A 19,284-nucleotide genomic window follows, 5' to 3' on the forward strand; every position below is an offset into this window, starting at 1 on the left:
GGTTCAGCCAGCCTGGCCCACCCCAATCTGTGCTGATCAGGTTGGGCTGGCCAGGGGGAGGGGATGTAGGAGGTTGACCGACTGGCCCCACCCCCTGATCAAACTCCTGGTCGAGGGGACAATTTGCATATTGGCCTTTTATTATATAGGATTACATCTATTTATCATATTTATATGTTAACTAGAGGCCCGGTGCACAAAAATTTGTGCACGGGGGGCGGGGGGGTGTCCCTCAGCCTGGCCTGTGCCCTCTCGAAGTCTGGGAACCCTCAGGGGATGACCACCTGCTGGTGTAGGCCCGCTCCCTGGGTGATTGGGCCTAAGCTGGCAATCAGACATCCCTCTGGCAGCCCGGCAACCCTTGGGGGATGTCCACTTGCCAGCGGGGAGCAGACCTAAGCTATAGTCGTACATCCTTAGCGCTGCTGAGGAGGCAGGAGAGACTCCCACCACCACCGCTGTACTGGCAGCCATCAGCCTGGCTTGTGGCTGAGCAGAGCTCCCCCCATGTGGGAGCGCACTGACCACCAGAGGGCAGCTCCTGCATTGAGCATCTGCCCCCTGGTGGTCAGTGTGTGTCATGGTGACCAGTCATTCCCAGTCTTTCTGCTGTTAGGGTCAGTTTGCATATTACCCTTTTACTATATAGGATAGAGGCCTGGTGCATGGGTGGGGGCCGGCTGGTTTGTTCTGAAGGGTGTCCCGGATCAGGGTGGGGGTCCCGCTTGGATGCCTGGCCAGCCGGGGTGAGGGGCTGATGGCTGTTTGTAGCTGGTCATACCCCCTTCAGAGTGGGGGTCCCCACTGGGGTGCCTGGCCAGCCTGGATGAGGGGATGATGGCTGTTTTCAGGCTGTCCACACCCCTTTAGGGTGGGGGTCCCACTGGGGTGCCTGGCCAGTCTGGGAGAGGGGCTGAGGGCCGTTTTCAGGCTGGCCTGCGACTGAAGCTCCCAGTCTCTCCTTTTTTTCTTTTTTTCTTTTTTTCTGGGATTTATTTACCTTCTATAATTGAAACTCTGTTGCCTTCACTGGCGCTCCCAGCTCTGAGGCTGCAGCTGGCTGAAAGCAGGTACCTGGGGTTTGTTTAGCTTCTATAACTGAAACATTGTTGCTTCCAGAGCTCAGAGCTGGGCTGCGGCAGGCGGGGAACCTTGGCTTCCTCCATCACTGGAGCAAGCAAACCTCCTGCTCACTTCAGCTGCATGGCTGCCAGCCGCCATCTTTGTTGGCAGTTAACACATTGTTTGCAGGTAGTTTTTATCGCGCGCTAACAGGTGGCGTGGGCCATTTTTGCTAATTTTTTGCGCAAATGGCAACGTTCAGTAAAATTACGATAACTTTAGTTTACGTATTTATACATTACCCGCATTCTACCGCTAGTCTATAAAAAACGTATTAACACGTGTCTCACACTCTACTACTACAGTCAACGTAAAACGTATAAATACGTTTCCCACATACAATGTGTTAATTTGCATATCTCACTGATTAGCCGATGGGAAGCGTAGCGGAGGTACGGTTAATTACCCTTTTTGTCTATTATTAGATTAGATGTTATATTCCTAAATATTTATATTAAAATCATGCAGCCTCTTACGTAAAGATATAGTGGAATGTTTTGAAATAAGTGTTTTTACATTGAAATCCTGGCTCTACCACTTAGTAGCCATGTGTGTTCCAACCAGTTATTTAACCTCCTTGCATAACAGTCACTTCATCAGTGAGGACTCAATAAAAGAGTACACATGAAAGACTCCGAAAAAGAACTGGCACAAAGCAAGATGTATGACACCTTTGAAAAGCTAAAAGTAAATGTTATTTTCAATGTAACAGACCAAAGGCTAAATGTCTAGACTACACAAAGAACTAAACAAACAAATAAAAATAACCACAACCAAATTTTAAAATAGGCAAAAGAAATCAGTAAGCAAGTCACCAAACAAGAAATGTTCCTTCAATGATGAGAACATAAATTGTTATAGCTTTTGGAAGAAGAAGGGCAATCTATATATACATGCAACATATAAGTGAATATATATAAACACAATTTTACTTATTCATGAGCAGAGAAACGGCCTGAAAGCATACACCCAAAACTTAACAAAGGTAACCCCTGTATAGTGTAACAGATCAGTGCTTCCCAATTTTACTTTATACAAAGTCTTGTTATAATTTCTTTTCAAGAGCATTACCGTTTAGTCAAACTTCTGCAAAGATGTTCTGTTTTGTGACCTCAAAGAGTTTGAAATATCTCAAAGAACACTGTTCTAAAGTATGAATAATATATCAGGTGACTGACTGGCTCACTTTCCATGTCACAGCTGAAACCTCTGAGAGCAGTGATCACCAGTCTTTGCAGCTACTTATATCTGATAATGTGCTACTTTCTTGTCTCTCTTTGATGGCTCATTATTTCCCACCTGCAGGGAAAATCAACAATTGGTAATAAAAAAAAAACAAAACACAATTCCACATCAGGCTAATATTTACTTCTACAAATCTGAAAATAATTAAAACTTTTTAAAATTTATTAAATTTATTGGGGTGCTGACATTGGTTAACAGGAACATATAGGTTTCGGGTGTGGGTTTCTATGTTACAAGATTTGTATATTTCACCGTGTGTCCACCGCCCAGAGTCAAGTCTTCTGTCACTATATATTAGGACCCTCTTCTGCCCCCACCCTAAAAATTCAAACTTGAGCATACAAACCAAGTTACCTGGCATGTAGAGCCTACTCCAAGAGACTGTGATTCAGCTAAAGTAGAGAGGGGGCCCAGGAAGTAACACTTTTAATAAGGGACTCTGCTGCTCTAGTCACTACAACATTACTGCACCTGGGTCTAATTCCAGTTCTGAAGCCGTCAAGTGTAATATCCTAAGTTCAACCATCACCAACATCTGAGTTCTAGTGTAAAATCTGATTTCCTGTGACATTCAGAATTCATTACTGTCAAAATTAAGGATTAAAGCTTAGGCCGTTCACATACATATGCACATGAATACACATGTACACACACAACATGAATTAATGAACAAGGAATTAAAAATTTGGCAGGATGAGTATCTGAAAAAGGACCGTTATATCTTAGACAGAGATGAGTCCAGAAAACACTAATTTTAACAATTTTGACACTTTAAAAATGTTATCTTGGCCCAATAAAACACCGTCAATTGGAGGTAGATGCAATGCAATTCCTAATGTGCTTTTATTATACAATCTAATTGAGGCCACAAATCCCAAATGCAAATTATTACAATAACATCTAGCCCACATGTAAATTACAACAATGAAATCTGAAACCAGCAGAGGGCAGTTCTTTTAAAAGCCAGAGGCAAGGTTTATAACAGTCACAGAGCACAGAAGAGCTAATGGTCTCAGACAGATTCCAGTTTGTGAGGGAAACTCTAAGAGGACACTGCTGTAATCTGACAATGCAAGTTCATTACATGTAGGATAACATATTCTAAATTCTGAAGAAAATCCCAGCCTCCTGCTTTACTCACATGTTATTCATGCCTGGCAATGGATAAATACACTGATTATATCATCTCTCTTTTTAGGGAGAGTCTATTTCTCTGCTCTATCCTCCTTAAAGTAAAAAGGAATAAGACCGCACCCTCCAGACCTATAGTTTAACAATAAATCATGAGTCTTTACAGTCAAGAGAAAAAGTAATCAGGAAACTATACAAACCTGTATCTAAAGTATTCTGATTTTAAATGTAACAGCTTAATGTATTTATCAGTCGATAGTAAATACTATATTTCATATTTTTAAACAAAAATGTTAACTCTAACCCAAAGTCAGTAATTCAATTTTATACAACACCATGATACTTTTTTCCTCCTCTACTATTGTCACAATCATATGAGGGAAAAACAATTTTTTAATGCTACATGTAACCTCATTCTTCTTTAAAAACAAACAAAAAAAACCCCAAATGGACATTTCTAAGCATTCACTATATTTTTAGGTATATATTTTAGCACATTCTAAACTACACTCTGGTAGGAAAAGGGCTATCTACAGAATCTTAACGATAATCAACCAAAGACTCTCTGAGGAATGTATTATCTGCAAGGTACTGTGCTAGGCAGAAAAAATGATGCAAACATATTCACAATAACAATATGAATACAGTTCTACGCCTAAGGGTTTACAATTTCGCTGTTACACATGCAGCTGCAGAGCAGGACTGGTTTATCATAAGGAAACTACAAAACACCAGACAACGAGAAGTGAGCCAGAGAAAAGGCAGGCTATTCATAAAAGAACTCTCAGAATGACAGCCAAATGCTCAACTGCAATAATGGAATCCAGAGCACAGTGAAATAATACCTTCAAAGGGTTAGAGTGAATAACTGGCACCCAAGAATTGTTTGGAAATGTGTGCTATCTTTCAAGATTGAGGGCAAAATATATTTTCAGCTAAGCAAAAATGGAGCTTATCACCAAGAGACTCACTAAAAGAACTACTAAAATCTCAGTTTCTTTCAAGAAGAAGAAGCCCTGAATTATAAAAAGGAATGAATTTTTTGAGTAAAATTACAATTAAATTTAAAAAACTAAGGACAATGATTGCATAAGTCAATAAAAACAATACCAAATTTGTAGGTTTAAAAAACAAAACAAAATATTTGACAATTGCAATATACGACTCAAAACAAGGGTGGATCAGCATTCCAGGGTTTAAAAGTCTTTGTGAGAGAAGGAAAGAGATTCTAACCACCATTATAGATAGCCAAATTAGGGATGCATATTATAACCTCTACAGTAACAACTAAAAAAATAGGTAGAGCTAGTATAGTTGTACTACCACCAGAAAAAATAATCAAGTTGGATTCCTACTTTTTCCCATCCACATGTATTAACTCAAAATGAATCACGGCCTAAATATAAACTTTGCAGAAGGAACCATAGGTGCAAGTCTTCATGTCAGGCAGTGGTTTCTTTGCTACAGCACCAAAATCCCAAGTAACAAGAGAAAAAAATTAGACATCATCAAAATGTTTTAAATTTTTGTTGCAAATGAGACCAGCAAGAAAGTAAAAAGGGAACTCATAGAATGGAAGAAATGTTTGTAAATCATGTATCTAATAGGGACTTGTATCTAAATTATATAAATAACTTCTACAACTCAATAATAAAAATACAAATGACCCAATGTAAAAATGGGTGCAGGATCTGAATAGGCATTTATCCAAAGATACACAAATGGCCTATTAAAGCATAAGAAAAGATGCTCGGTATCATTTGGTCATCAGGGAAATGCAAATTAAAACCACAATGAGACACCACACCACACCCACTAGGAAGGCTATCATCAAAATGAAAGGTAATGTGTTGGTAAGGATATGGAGAAACTGAACTGTTCATACAATGCTGGAGGAAATGTAAAATGGTGTCCCTGCTTAGGAAACAGGTTGGCAGCTCCTCAAAATGGTTAAACATGGAGTTAGTACCATATGACCCAGCAATTCCACTCCTGGGTATAAACCCAAGAGAAATAAAACCATATTTAAAGGGGCTTTATTCCTGATAGCCAAAAGTCAAAACAATCCAAATGTCCATTAACTGATGAACAGATAAACAACAGAATATAGTATATGGCAAGAGTAGGAATTCCTTCCCCTGGCTGCTGGCACCAGCTTCCCTCTGGCACCTGGGACCTGGGCTTTCCTCCGGCCACCGGCAGGCACCAGGGATCTAGGCTTCCCGCTGGCCGCCGGCAGGCACCAGAACCCAGGCTTTCCTCGCACCCCAGCTTCGTTCAGAGGGTCATCCGGAAGGATGTCTGGTCTAATTAGCATATCATGCTTTTATTATTATAGAGGCCCGGTGCATGAAATTCATGCACAGGTAGGGTCCCTAGGCCTGGCCGGCAATCAGGGCCGATCTGTGGGGTGACTGATGGGGCAATCGGATGGGCCCCCCAGCTGGCACCTGCCTTGGAGGTGCCGCCCACTCACTGGCCCCGCCCCCCACCACCGCCGCCAGTCACCTCCCTCTGCAGGGTGACCAGCGGGCAATCGGGGGGCCCCCGCTGGCACCCACCTTGGCTGGCCTGGGGCCTGCAGCTGGGGGCAGCTCCTGCATTGGAGCGTCTGTCCCCTGGTGGTCAGTGCACGTCACAGCGAATGGTCATTCCGCCATTCGGTCGATTTGCAAATTAGGCTTTTATTATATAGGATGACCAGAACAAAGAAATATATGGAGACAGAAAAAGTAGTGGTTACTTAGGGCTAGAGGGAAAGATAGAGAGTGACAACTAATGGATTTCTTTTAGGGAGGCTAAAAATGTTCTAAAACAGTATTGTTGTAATAGTTTCACAATTCTGAGAACATATTAAAAAGCATTAAGTTGTATACTTTAAGTGAGTGAACTGTGTGATATGTGAATTATATCTCAATAAAGCTATATTTTTAAAAGATAGGTAGAGTTTATAATTTCTAATAGACTAGAAAAATGACATGAAGAAAAGAGTCAATCCAAAGAAGGCAAGAAAAATGAAAAAAAAATGAGAAAAGCAGAAAAAGTATACATGATTTTTTAAAAGATAATCATTACGGTAAGTGAAAATTCACTGAAAAAAACAAAATTGTCCGAATAATTTTTTTAATCCAACTAAATGTTTACAAAAGATACACGTAAAAATTAGGTCCTATTTTGGCGTTATTGTATCTGCAGAGTCTGAGAATGATTGGAAAAAATAAATCATACAAAAATAATGGTTAAGAACATTAGGAAAACTATATGCCAGGTATTAATATTATAAAAAGTGTGCTTTCTTGAACTGCTTGCTTTTATTCTTTATATTTAAAGATAGAAACTTCTGTTTCCCAACAGCCAAATGTATGTCCTATTAGCCATTGTACATGATTAGTAACAGTATGCAATTCTGTGCAAATCTTAGTTCTCATTGTGTTACTGCCTAATTATTATTATGTTTTCTTGTCTATTTTATATTTTTTCAATTGCATTTTGTTAAGCCTCTTCAAATTCTATTAAGATTAAAAAAATGAGCAAAAAGTTAAAAGTACTTGTTAAAAATAATTACAGAAGTCTACCATCCGCAAATTAGACAGGGTATTTCTAATCTGCACCAAGATTATTGGCAACTTACTTAAAGCAAAATCTGAGAGATACAGCTTAAAGAGGTCAACAATTCAAAGATAAACTCATTTGAAAAGCTGGTCAGTAAAAAAAGATCACTTTTTATTTACACAAAAACTTAAAATATTTTTTTCTTCAATAACTTAAAATTTCATAAAGTTGTACCCATTTTCTAGATATCTCCCACTAATTTCAATTTAAGATTAAGTATCATCAGGCATTTTACTTGCAGAGAGCCATAAGTATTTTCTCTCTTCTATAACAATTTTTACAAATCAAATTATAACTCTATCTCTTAAATTATGGGATATGATTTTTGAAAATGCAAATTTTCTCAGAAACAAAATTATTACTTAATTACTGAACAGACAAGAAATTATTTGCAAGTCTGAAGGGAAGTAGAGTCACTATCTCTTCCCTAAACCCATGGCTCATCACAGGTCTCTAAATTCAGCTCAGCTGGTCAGGTACAGCATTCATATTCTATCAGCCAAGAAACAAAATGATAGATAAAAAATGAGTGAATGAATAAATAAATGGATAGATGGATAACACTGTAGGTAAAAACGACGCCCATAAACTGACAAAATATACCTCCAACAAACAATTTTAATTTCTGCAAACTTAAGAGAGCTGTAATGCTCATTTCATTTTAAGCAATAATGTAGACTACCAAAAAATTAAGTAGAAATAGAGGGCAAGTGAAAAGGGTTATCTGGTTTGAAATAAAATGTAAATCATAATTATTTTGAATACTGCCTTGAAATTACTTGATTTCACAAGCAAAAAAAGTATTCTGTGCATAACCTTTGACCTATTCCATATGCAAATGAAGAACTAAAGTCCATAAAGGTTAAATTACTTGACAAAGTACAAATCTCAAAATAGAATCCTGGTCTCCTGTTTCTCAATCTAATATTACCAAATGCTCCTACACTACACCCCTAGGAGCTTCTCCCCTCCTGGATCTCCCTTCTGAGGACAGATATCTAACCTAGCAGGGCTAAGGGCAGAGCTTTGGAGTGACTTGAAGAATCTTAGCTCTACTACCTGAACAGCAGTATATTCCCAGATAGGTTATCATCATGCTGAATCTTAATTTTTCATCAGTAAGTAAAATGAAAGTAATTATATTTTACTGCAGAAGGATTTCTATAAAGAAAAATAGTTTAAATCATGTATAAAATAAAAAACATAATATTGTAAAAATTTATAGTATTTTTGTTAAGTGAAAGCCAAATAACCAACTAATCCACTGTAATATCCAGAAGTCATGTTATTGAAGTATCCATCATCAAAGTCATAGAAGTTTCAAAACTATAAACTTTCAAAAACATAATTTTACTTACCAATGAACTGACCACTAATAAAATAAAACAAGGATAACAGGTTAGAAAATGGTCTAAGTATCACTTACTTTACCTATAATACGGTATATAATTGTACCTAACATCTAACTGCAACAATCATGTAAACTTCTTATCATAATGCCTTTTACCTGGTAAGTGCTCAATAAATGTTACTATTATTATAATTAAAAGGTTAAGAGGACATGAGGGTAAGCAGAGAATAACTGAAATAAGATTTGTGCTATAATGTGTAATTGTATAAATTTGATGTTGTGTACATTTGGATTACCATCTTATCTTATTTCTACTATTTTATGTTTGAAATTTTCTGTTAAAAAAGGGGGGAAAGACAGAAAAACAAAGAATGAGGACAAGAGGATATTTTACATTAAGATGGGTTGTTTTAAAGAAACTATTTGGCAAAATAAACTAATAAAACCTAATCACTGTAATATACAAGCAAAGAAGAGAGAGAGCCTGGGGAACTTGTATGAAGTCTCGCAGAATAGTGGTTGCCTGGAACTCAGGGGAAGGTGGTGTTGGTGGATGATGGCTAAGAGAAGTAGGGTTTCCATTTTGGGGTAATGAAAATGTCTGAAAACTGACACCAGCGACAACTGCGCAAATAAACTAAAAGCCACTGAACTGTGCACTTTAAATGGGTGAATTTTATGGTATGTGAATTCCATCTGAATAAAGCAGTTCAAAAAAAAAAGAATGTATGGTTTTTGTCTCAATATCTCCTGAATCATCTCATTTTCTCCTTTCCCACTGCTTCTTGTTTATGAACAAGTCACCATGGGCTCCTACTTGCAACAGGTGGTCTCCTGGCATCACCCAGTTTTACTCTCCTCTGACCCATGCTCAGCATGTCCTTTCACCTGCCAGCCTTTGGCCACGCTGTTCTCTCAGCCTAGACTACTCTCCTCCCCGCCCCCCTTGGCCCTGCCAGTCCTAACTTACTTTTTGGGGCCTCGGCTGAAATATCACTTCTGCCAAGGGTCCTTCCCCTCATCTACTGGGCTTAGGTATGTCACCTACCCTGGCACTTCACCTGTTACACTGTTCAACATATTTGATGATTTCCTGTCTGTCTTCTCAACTTTATATATCCAATGAACAAGGAAAATGTCTGTTTAATTCTAACGCCTAGTATAGTATCTGACACCTAACACACACTCAATAAATACTGGCTACGTGAATAAATAAATGATTGGACAAGTCCTTATCTTAAAAGATCTTAGTTTCTTCATAAGATAAAAACAATGCACTAAATGGTAACTTTTCTTCCTTTATGATCTATATTCACATGATGACCTCAAAATTTGTATTATTCAATGGCCCTATTATTTCTTAGTAGAAACAACTAATGAAGATATGATTAAATTGAAGTCCATTTTTATCAGTCCCTCCTATTTGAAATAAATGAGGTTAATTAGATAAGAAAATTATCTCCAATACAAATTAGCAGTTGGAAATTAACAAAAAATATTTAACTCTATCTGTACCTTTTTTAAGTAACACGTATAAATATGCTTGAAAATTAGCCCAAACAGACAGTTAGGAGCTACATTTAAGAACGCAGATGTTATGAGATAAAGAACTGCCTGAGAGCCTGCCTCTCTGGCGCCATGTGATACAGGAGAGAAAGACTGTCTGGTAGAAGGCTTCAGAGTCTAGCCTAAGGCAAAATTAAGTTCTTTTTTGGTCTCAGGGTCCTATACTCCACTCCTGGTTTCCTCTGCTTCTCCCTTAATAACTCAACTCTGGCACTACATCTATAGGTTGTGCCCTACACAACATATGCTGCATACATACTTCAAAAACAACTCCCTCTCAAACGCATTTCTGTGGCAACAACAGCTATTTACATGGCCTTCAGGTCTTGGCAAAGAAAAACCTAAGAGAAACTGGTGATCTGCTGATGTGGCTTATGTTACAATTTGGTAGGCTTGCAGATGCATCCAGCCTCATGTCACAGATCTATTTCCTACCGACCTGGAACTTGACACCTCATGAACAAATTACCACAGCTAAAAAAGTGATGCTGCTAATGTTAAATTAGTGTTTCAACTTCTTGTTAAATGTAAAAATCTCACACCCTTATTTAGCAGTATTTTAAATCTGCAAATACCACAGCTAAAAGCAAATCACCCAATGGCAATTTCAGAATACTGTTCTGTCCTAAATCCCATCCCTGCTGAGATTCCGATGTAATCCTCTCCTCCATTTTGCTCTTTCCAGTTCTGCAGTTCTTGAAACACAGTAATAACTGAGTAAGTATTTATTAAGTGAAAAAATGAATGAACCTCTAAAAGCTGTAGGTTAGAGAAGAAAGGAAAGGTATCTCTATTTATATAATGGTCCCTTATAAAACTGTATATTTGTAATTCATAGTGCATTTATATTCTGTGTTCAGTTACTTTACATTCATGTATGAATTTTAAGTTTTTAAACAATTAAAATACAACATTAAAATAAAAAAGAATGCAAGTTACTTTTCAGATGAGTCACAGGATGCTTAGAGGATTTAACAGTGTCCAAAGAGCATCACTTGGAATATCAGCCAACAGAACTAAAGAGCAGAAAGGGTTTTTGGGAGGGGGCAATAAGGGTCTAACTAGACAGTAACATTCTGTTTGTTTGAGGATGACTTGCTTCACAGATGTACTCTTTACTTAAAGCAATGCACCACAGAATTTAAATAAAAACTATTCCATGTACTTTGATCTATACCTCCAAAATTAAATTTACATTTTTATTTTTTAACATACATTTTTATTAATGTATTTTTTCAGAGAGGGAGAGGGGAAGAGAGACAGAAACATCAATGATGAGAGATTCATTGACTGGCTGCCTCCTGCACGCCCCACACTGGAGATCAAGCCCATAACCCCAGGCATGTGCCCTGACCGAAAATCAAACCATGACCTCCTGGTTCATAGGTCAATACTCAACCACTGAGCCATGCCAGCTGGGCTTAAGTTGTATGTTTTAGATCATGGGTGGGGAACGTCCAGCCTGCAGGCCATTGTATAAGGCCCATGAAATCATTTGGTCTGACCCTGCCAAAGCAACCACAGGCAGAACTTTGAAATTCAATAAATCCAGGAACATTTTTCGTAGCAACATAAATTTATATTACGTGAATTACATTAAGCGAATGATGTTATAAATATCCAAATGACCCTTGGCAGAAAAAAGGCTTCCCACCCCTGTTTTAGTCAACTGATATTAGATACAAGACCATAATAAAGTTAAGATTCTATGTAGTTGCTAGCAAAGTTATGACAGTAGTTAAACAAGACTTTGTTAATGGTCATAAAAAATTATTGTTAGATGGAAAAGATACCCTTCCCTATATTTCCCACTAAGAACAACTAAAAGCCCTGGACATTATAATATAAAACAAATACAGACTTTAAAAGTTGGAAAGAAGGCAGCAAATTGGCTAAGAACCTCAGGACCCAAGGAACAAGACGGTGGTAAATTCCCTGGGTTTTCTTCTTGCCCCATAACTTCCAGAACTGAAGCTGAAAAAATCAGCAACACTAAGGAACCAAAAGGCACCGCCCAGAAAAGTCCCAACAAAACCTGCTCTCCCTAGTCAATGGACCAAAGCAGCAGCCTAACAAGACTGAACATTTTCAGACAGCAGCTACTCTTCTCCAGACAACAGCCAAAGAAAAAACTGCAGCCCTTCCTCCACCCATGCCAACAAAAGCCAAGTAGGGACCCTGGACTTCGAACCTTACCAATCTGTAACAAAGGTGGTCAAGTAGGGAAACAAAACGTCCATCTCTCTTAGGTATAAAGTCCCCCACCCTCACCATGCACACACACTCAGGTTATGCCAGAGGAGGCCTAAGCATCTGGATATTCACCATCATCAGCAAGAACGAGGTGACTTTGCCTAGCAAGGCTCCATATGGGCATAATTCATCACTGCTGGGAGAGTAAAACACTGTCCATGCAACTTCACTGGGAGAGACCAAACTGTTGTCTCCTGGACCCTGCCCTTTACCTTCTATTTTTATTGCTGACTGATAACTGTATCCTTTTGCTGTAACAAATCATAACCGTTAGTATAACAGCTTTTCTGAGTTCTGTGATTCCTTCTAGCAAATCACTAACACTAAGCGTGGTCTTGGGAACATGTAAACACACACACTTAACTTCATCACATTTAAAACTTTTGCTCTGCAAAAGGCATTGTTAGAGAATGAAAGACAAGCTACAGAGTGGGAGAAAATATTTGCAAACCACATAGCCAACAAAGGATTAGTATTTAAAATATAGGGTGTCCCAGGAAAACATACATTTTGGGGACACCCTGTATATAAATAAGTATAAAGGCAGTGTTTGTTAAAATACATTTCATTTTCAAAATTGAGCTATCAGCTGTTAAAGTATGTATACATTTTGGGGACGCCCTGTATATAAAGAACGCTCAAAATTCAACACTAAAAAAAGGAAATAATCCAATTAGTACATGAGCAAGACATGAAGAGATCTTTCACCAAAGAAAATACAGAGGGCAAATAACCATGTGGAAAATGTTCAACACTGTTAATGAGAGAGCTGAAAATTAAAACCACAATAAGATATCACTTAATTCCTATCAGATGGGCTAAAATTTGAAAACTACCAAATGCTAGCAAGGATAAAGACAATATTGGGTTACTCATTCTAATCCATTTCCATTACTGATGTAAATGGAAAAGTCACTCTGGAAAATAGTGTGACAGTTTCTTTAAAAAGTAAACATGCAACTGCCATATGACCAGCCATTGCATAGACATTTACCACAGAGAAACAAAGATGTAAGTTCACACGAAAACCCATACATGAATGCTGGGAGCAGCTTTATCCCCACTAGCAAAAAACTGGAAACAATCCAGATGTCATTCAGCGGGTGAAGGTTAAGAAAAATGTGGTCTATTCAATATCACCATTGCTATGTAAGTACTACTCAACTATAAAAGGAAGAAATTATTGATATACACAACCACCTGGATGAATCTCCAGTGGGGGGGAAAAAAAATTCCAAAGGGCTACATATTGAATGATTGTGTTTATCCAGCATTCTTGAAATGACAAAATTATAGAAATGGAGATTCATGGTCTCTAGGAGTTGAGGAGGGGAAAGTGGGTGTGAACAACATTAGGTATTCTCTGGTGATAGAAATGTTTTGTATTTGGACTGTAACAACTCAATATCCTGGTTGTGATGTTGTACTGTAATTTTGTAAGATATAATGCCGGGAGCCGGTCCATCCTTGCTGTTTCAAGGGACCTGGCACATATGGCATACTGTTCTTAATATGTTTGCTCACCTTCTTGGCACTATGTGTTTTAACCAAGGTCTCCTCTCTGAGAAAGGTTGTTTCCCCAGGTAGGGATTTTCCCCTGAAGTTAGGGAGGGAATAAAACCTCTTAACTAAGTGCCAGGCGGGTAATTAATCACTTTAACTACGAACAATCGTGCTTAAGCTACATAATCTTTACTCCCTGGAATGAAGATAAGAAACGCCCTAACCTTTGTAATAGAGATTGATAGGATTGAATCAACTGGTATAAATACAGATGCAACAAGACAGCAAGAGCCAGAACTCAGAAGACAGAAGGAAGAAGACAGAACCTACACAGAACCTAGAGACAGAAGAACTTCACTGGAGAGAACATGGCAAAAGATCCTGGACTGAACCTGACTACAGAAATTGGCAAGAGAACCTGACTAGAACCTGGTGACTGAACCTGGTTGGAGAACCTGGACAGAACCTGGCTGGAGAACCTAGCGAGGGAACATGGCTACAGAACCTGGCTGGAGAACCTGGAGATCTGAAGCAGAACCTCTCTGGAGATCCAGACCAGAACTTGGCTGGAGATCCTGGCTGGAGATCCTGGCTAGGCTGCTGATCAACTGAACACTGTCCCCATGTCATTCCTTCTTCGCCGACTCCGTCCACACCTACGGGGAACCCCTGGACCTGCTGGGGCAGGACCCTGGCAATATAACCATGGGGGAGAGAGGTACACGGAATCTCTGTATTATTTCTTAAAATTGCATGTGAATCTATAATTTATTCAAAATAGCAACACTGAACATCATTAAATATTCAAACACTACTTTTAAATTTCTTGGTCTAAAACAATAAAACATATCCCTTGAATGTTCTCAACTCAACCATTCTCCAAACAGGCGTATCAAAACACTAAGAATTTTAACTCACCTTCCACGCTGTCAGAACAGGAAGTTCCGATGCCAGTGTCACCACTGTCAGAAGCTATACTATGTCTCCTGATGTGGCTATTTCGATGGCTGGATGGAACAGTTGTGGCCTGCCACAGTGATTCACTACCAGGTAACCATGCTGATGAAGAATAATCTGGGCCTACAAAGAAAAATGTGCAAAAATTACCACATTTATAATTTCTGTGAGTAGAAAGAAGATATCTTTTTCCACCTTGTAAAAAAAATGCACATCAAGTTATATTCTGCCCAAAACAGTTAAAATAGGTCAATGGTAGATAAGATTCAACATGAATTCAATGCTGGCTAAAGGACTCTGATATCTGCATATAGATATCTGAACTTTCAAACACATACTGTTCTCTTACTTAAAATATCAAACACATCATCTATCTATCTGGAACTGCTCTGCTCTGGAATATTTGATAGGTAGGCATCTGCGATTCCACACACAGGCATTAGCTGAGAACTGGGGCTCAGATAAAGTCTAACTGAATCATATGGCATGGTAATATAAGTAGATTATGCTCATGAAAGGTCAAAAAAAATCTATTTTTTTCTACAATATCCTAATCACTTAAAATTTAAAATTAATTTGGATTATTTTAATTGATTTTATTTCTTCAGTTATCTTTCGATAAATGTTTAACACCACATTTCCCTTTCGAGTTAGATTAATTTGTTTATGAGGCTATCACAATGATCTTATTTTTGTCAAACTTTAAAGAAAACAAAGCAATTCATTCAGGTTTCCCAAAATGACAAAAACATAATAAAATGATAGAATTATCTATATGTTGATCTCCTCCAGCCTGAACTCAGATTTGTCTTAACATTTAAATATTCCTCTTTTAAAAAAGACTCAATATATTTTATGTAATTAGAATACTGATTATAATTAACAAATGTCATGAATAAAATAACATTCTAATCTTTATTTTAGATTGACTGCATCAGTCAAGGAATAATATGTCTTGTCTCTACTCAAGTCAATCCAGAATCACAAAGCAGTAAGAACTAGCTGTGAAATATACTCACCAGTGATATAATAAGGATAATTTTCTCACATAATAGTTATGACTATGCTAATGAAAGGGGAACTACTTAATTTCTAGGTATATGCTATGCACTTAACAAAAACTTAAGGTTCAGTGAACTCTGACAATCAAGTCTTACCTAGGTCCTATCATATTAAAGCAACTGAATAACTGTGTAAAATCAGTTCTCTCTAGAACAAAGACAGAGCATTTCTGTAAGAATAGCAAAGGTCCCAAGACAGCATACATTTGAACTTCTCTTTGGAAGGCAGTACAATATGTTACATTTTTTAATATAAATTTCAATTCTTTTACACAGACTACTAACTGCCCAGTAGTAGTAAAATTCACAATGAAAATATAGAAAGATTACATTAAAAAAGAAGTAACCTATTATATCTTATTTTGTTTCTGAAGCTTTTATTTAATTGGAAGCAAAAATGCATACAATATCAAGTCTTCTACAATATGTTAATATGCCTGTAACTACATTTAGAAAAACAACTAATCTTATTTTTTGATGACAACTCTGAGCCAAAAGAAAATTTAAAAAAGACCACTGACAAAGCAGATTTACATTTTTACATAAAAAGCTGAATACATATTACAAATCATAAATACAAATTGCAGTGGGTTTTTTTTTTTCCAAAATGAAGGTTATCACCAATTCAGTAGATTGAGACCAACCTTTTTAAATAAAAGAGAATTGAACAGAAAATATCAAAGCACATTAACCCTTATATGACATCATAAGATGCACATACTAGTATCTCACATTTTAACATCTCTGAAATGTCAACAAGTACACAGTACTTCTGCACAAAGTTCAGAGCAGTGGCCTTCAATTGCCCAATTCTACCATCAATAGAAATTAATGTACAACTAACTTACAAAGAATAAATGCAGGGAATACAACAAAAAAATCTCCTTTCCTTAACCCACACATCTAATCTATTTCTGAAACTGTTCAGTCCATTGCAGAAGTGCCAACTGAATTAGAGCCCTCCAGTCCATCCCCACTGTCACAGATCAGACCTTTTGGCTTGACTACTGCAAAGAGCTCCTGCTAGAGTAACTCTATCAGAGCCGGCCTCGATGCTACTATCAGAATTATCTTCTTAAAATCAACATATTTACGTCATTCTCCTGCTTACATAGGTCTGTTGGTTCTTTACTGCATATTAAATAAAACTCAAACTCATTAAGTTTGGCAAAGTTCTTCATCAATTAGAAGCTTCATTTTCTAAAACTTCGCAAACCCTACCTCCCCAATTCCGGCTCCCCTACAAACACTCTACAGCCAGACATACCTGATCACTGCCTCCAAACACATTAGGTTCTTTGGTGACTCCCAGCTATTTCCCTCCTCTACCTTTTATAAGTCCCAGTATGCAGAATTAGCTTGCTCTCAGTGTTTTCTGGTTCCTCCAGGTGGTATTAAATAACTACTACTTTGTGCTCTCCCAATATCTCATTCAAAATTCTATTCACAACATTTACTAATTTAAATTAACCCATATGTATATGACTTTCTTCACCATAACCAAACTGGGAACACTGAAAAACAACTTTTTTTTTCTTTTTTTAGTCTCTAGCACAGAGCTTCACAGTTAGGCAGGGTCTCAATAAATGCTGTCATTATTACCACTGAGTACTCAATAAATGTTCATGGTATAAAATTAAAACTCTCAAAGACTTATAGTTAGATCTAAAAAATAGTCTTCCATTTAAAAGAAGAAGGTTTTCTTTTCTTTCTTTTTTTCTTTTTTGGTTGTTATTGTTGTTTATTTTTAAATCCAGGAGATTTTAAACTATCCCTGGAGCTAGTGTACATTTAAGTATCTATTTAAAGATCAGTAAATATTTTCCAAAGCAGCTAAAAATATACTAATAATTATAAATGGTTTGAGGAGTTTATAGCCAAAATTCCAAATAAACATGGGAAAACAATCTCTAATAGGATCAAAAGACCAAAAAAAGTAATAAAAATTGTAAATGTAAAATTAAAACACATTTTAAGATATTCATATTAATAATAACCACCAAAAAAGGGGGGAAAAAACACAGCAAATCCTGCTCTACACAGGAGATTTCTAGGTAAGATGGAAGAAACTTTATTTTCTGTATTCCAGTTCCTCAAGTAACTAAAAATAAAACTACCTTATGATCCAACAATCCTCACTTCAGGGTATATATAACAAAATCTCACAAGAGATATCACAAACCCCATGTTTTACTGCATTATTTACAACAGCCAGGACAGGGAAGCAACGTAAGTGTCATCAACAGATGAATGGATAAAGAAAATGTAATGTTTATTCAGCCATTAAAAAAAGAAGAAAGTCCTGCATCCATTTTTGACAATATGGATGGATTATGAGGGCATTATGCTACCTTAACTATGCCAGACAGAGACAAATACCACATGAGCACACTTAAATGTGAAATCTAAAAAAAGCCAACTCATGAAAACAGAGAACAGACTGGTGGTTGCCAATGACAGGGGATGGGGGAAAGGGCAAAAGTAGCCAAAAAGCACAAACTTCCAGTGAAAAGATAAGTAAATTCTAGAGATTCATTTACAGCATGGTGACTATAGTTAACAATGCTGTGTTGCATATTGAAAGCTGCTAAGAGAGTAAAACCTAAAGTTCTCATCATAAAGAAAAAAAGTGTAACTATGTCTGATGATGCATGTCAACTAAACTTATTATGGTAATCACTTTGCAACATACATATATATCAAATCATTATATTGTATACCTTAAACTAATACAATATTATATATCAATTACATCTCAATCAAACTGGAATTGGCTTTCTTGCAGTTAATGATTTAAACTGAATTCTAAGTAATTGACAGCTAGTATTCTTTGCTTTCTAAATTTTAAAAAAAAATCTGGAAGTTCATTCATTAACTATTGTAACTAACTTTAAAAACATTACTACTAAAGGTATAAAACTATATTCTTCAGAAGTGATTCTGAATTTCCTATTTTCAATTCTAGTATAACAAGGAAGAGCTTCAAACTAGGTTGGTTCAGGTTGAGGTGTAAACTACCTCAATTAAGAATAGTCAGATAGATAGGTAAGTGGTTCACCTTTCACAGTAAAAGTATTAATTCAAACCAATAAATATTCACCCCAAGTACTCATTATATAAACAAGGAATTTAAGAGTTAGGGTAGCAACCAACACAGATAAGACTATCTCCTTCTATGAAAAAATTACATGCCTGTTGATTTCAGTGTGTGACGGGCCAAAAAGCCCTATCTTCTGGTTACATGAAATGCTGTATTCAAAAGTTCTTTGGTAGATATGAGGAATGAGGGCCACATATTTAATTTAGTCTCTCACAGCCTTTGTTTCTGTTTATAAACTGGAAAAACAAGGTATGGTAAAAACTAATAAGTAGTTTTTAATACAACCACTACAAGCGTGAGGGAGTATACCAAGTGGTATTCCAGAGGGGTTTAAATATAATTATTAAATATTAATATATATTTAAATATAATTATTTAATAAT

The 19,284-nt window shown here is 37.1% G+C and overlaps 1 protein-coding gene across 3 annotated transcripts in view; it reads right to left on the bottom strand.

Annotated features, from left to right (window-relative positions):
• Window positions 1-19,284, bottom strand: part of CEP85L (centrosomal protein 85 like) — an 86,032-nt gene that overhangs the window by 58,711 nt on the left and 8,037 nt on the right. For all 3 annotated transcript variants that reach the window (XM_036316208.1, XM_036316207.1, XM_036316209.1), the window contains exon 2: window positions 14,702-14,863. In XM_036316208.1, coding sequence (XP_036172101.1) covers window positions 14,702-14,863 — 162 coding nt within the window. The remainder of the gene's footprint in view (window positions 1-14,701; window positions 14,864-19,284) is intronic.

Source organism: Myotis myotis, unplaced genomic scaffold, assembly GCF_014108235.1.
Source record: "Myotis myotis isolate mMyoMyo1 unplaced genomic scaffold, mMyoMyo1.p scaffold_m19_p_7, whole genome shotgun sequence".
NCBI classification, from domain to species: domain Eukaryota; kingdom Metazoa; phylum Chordata; class Mammalia; order Chiroptera; family Vespertilionidae; genus Myotis; species Myotis myotis.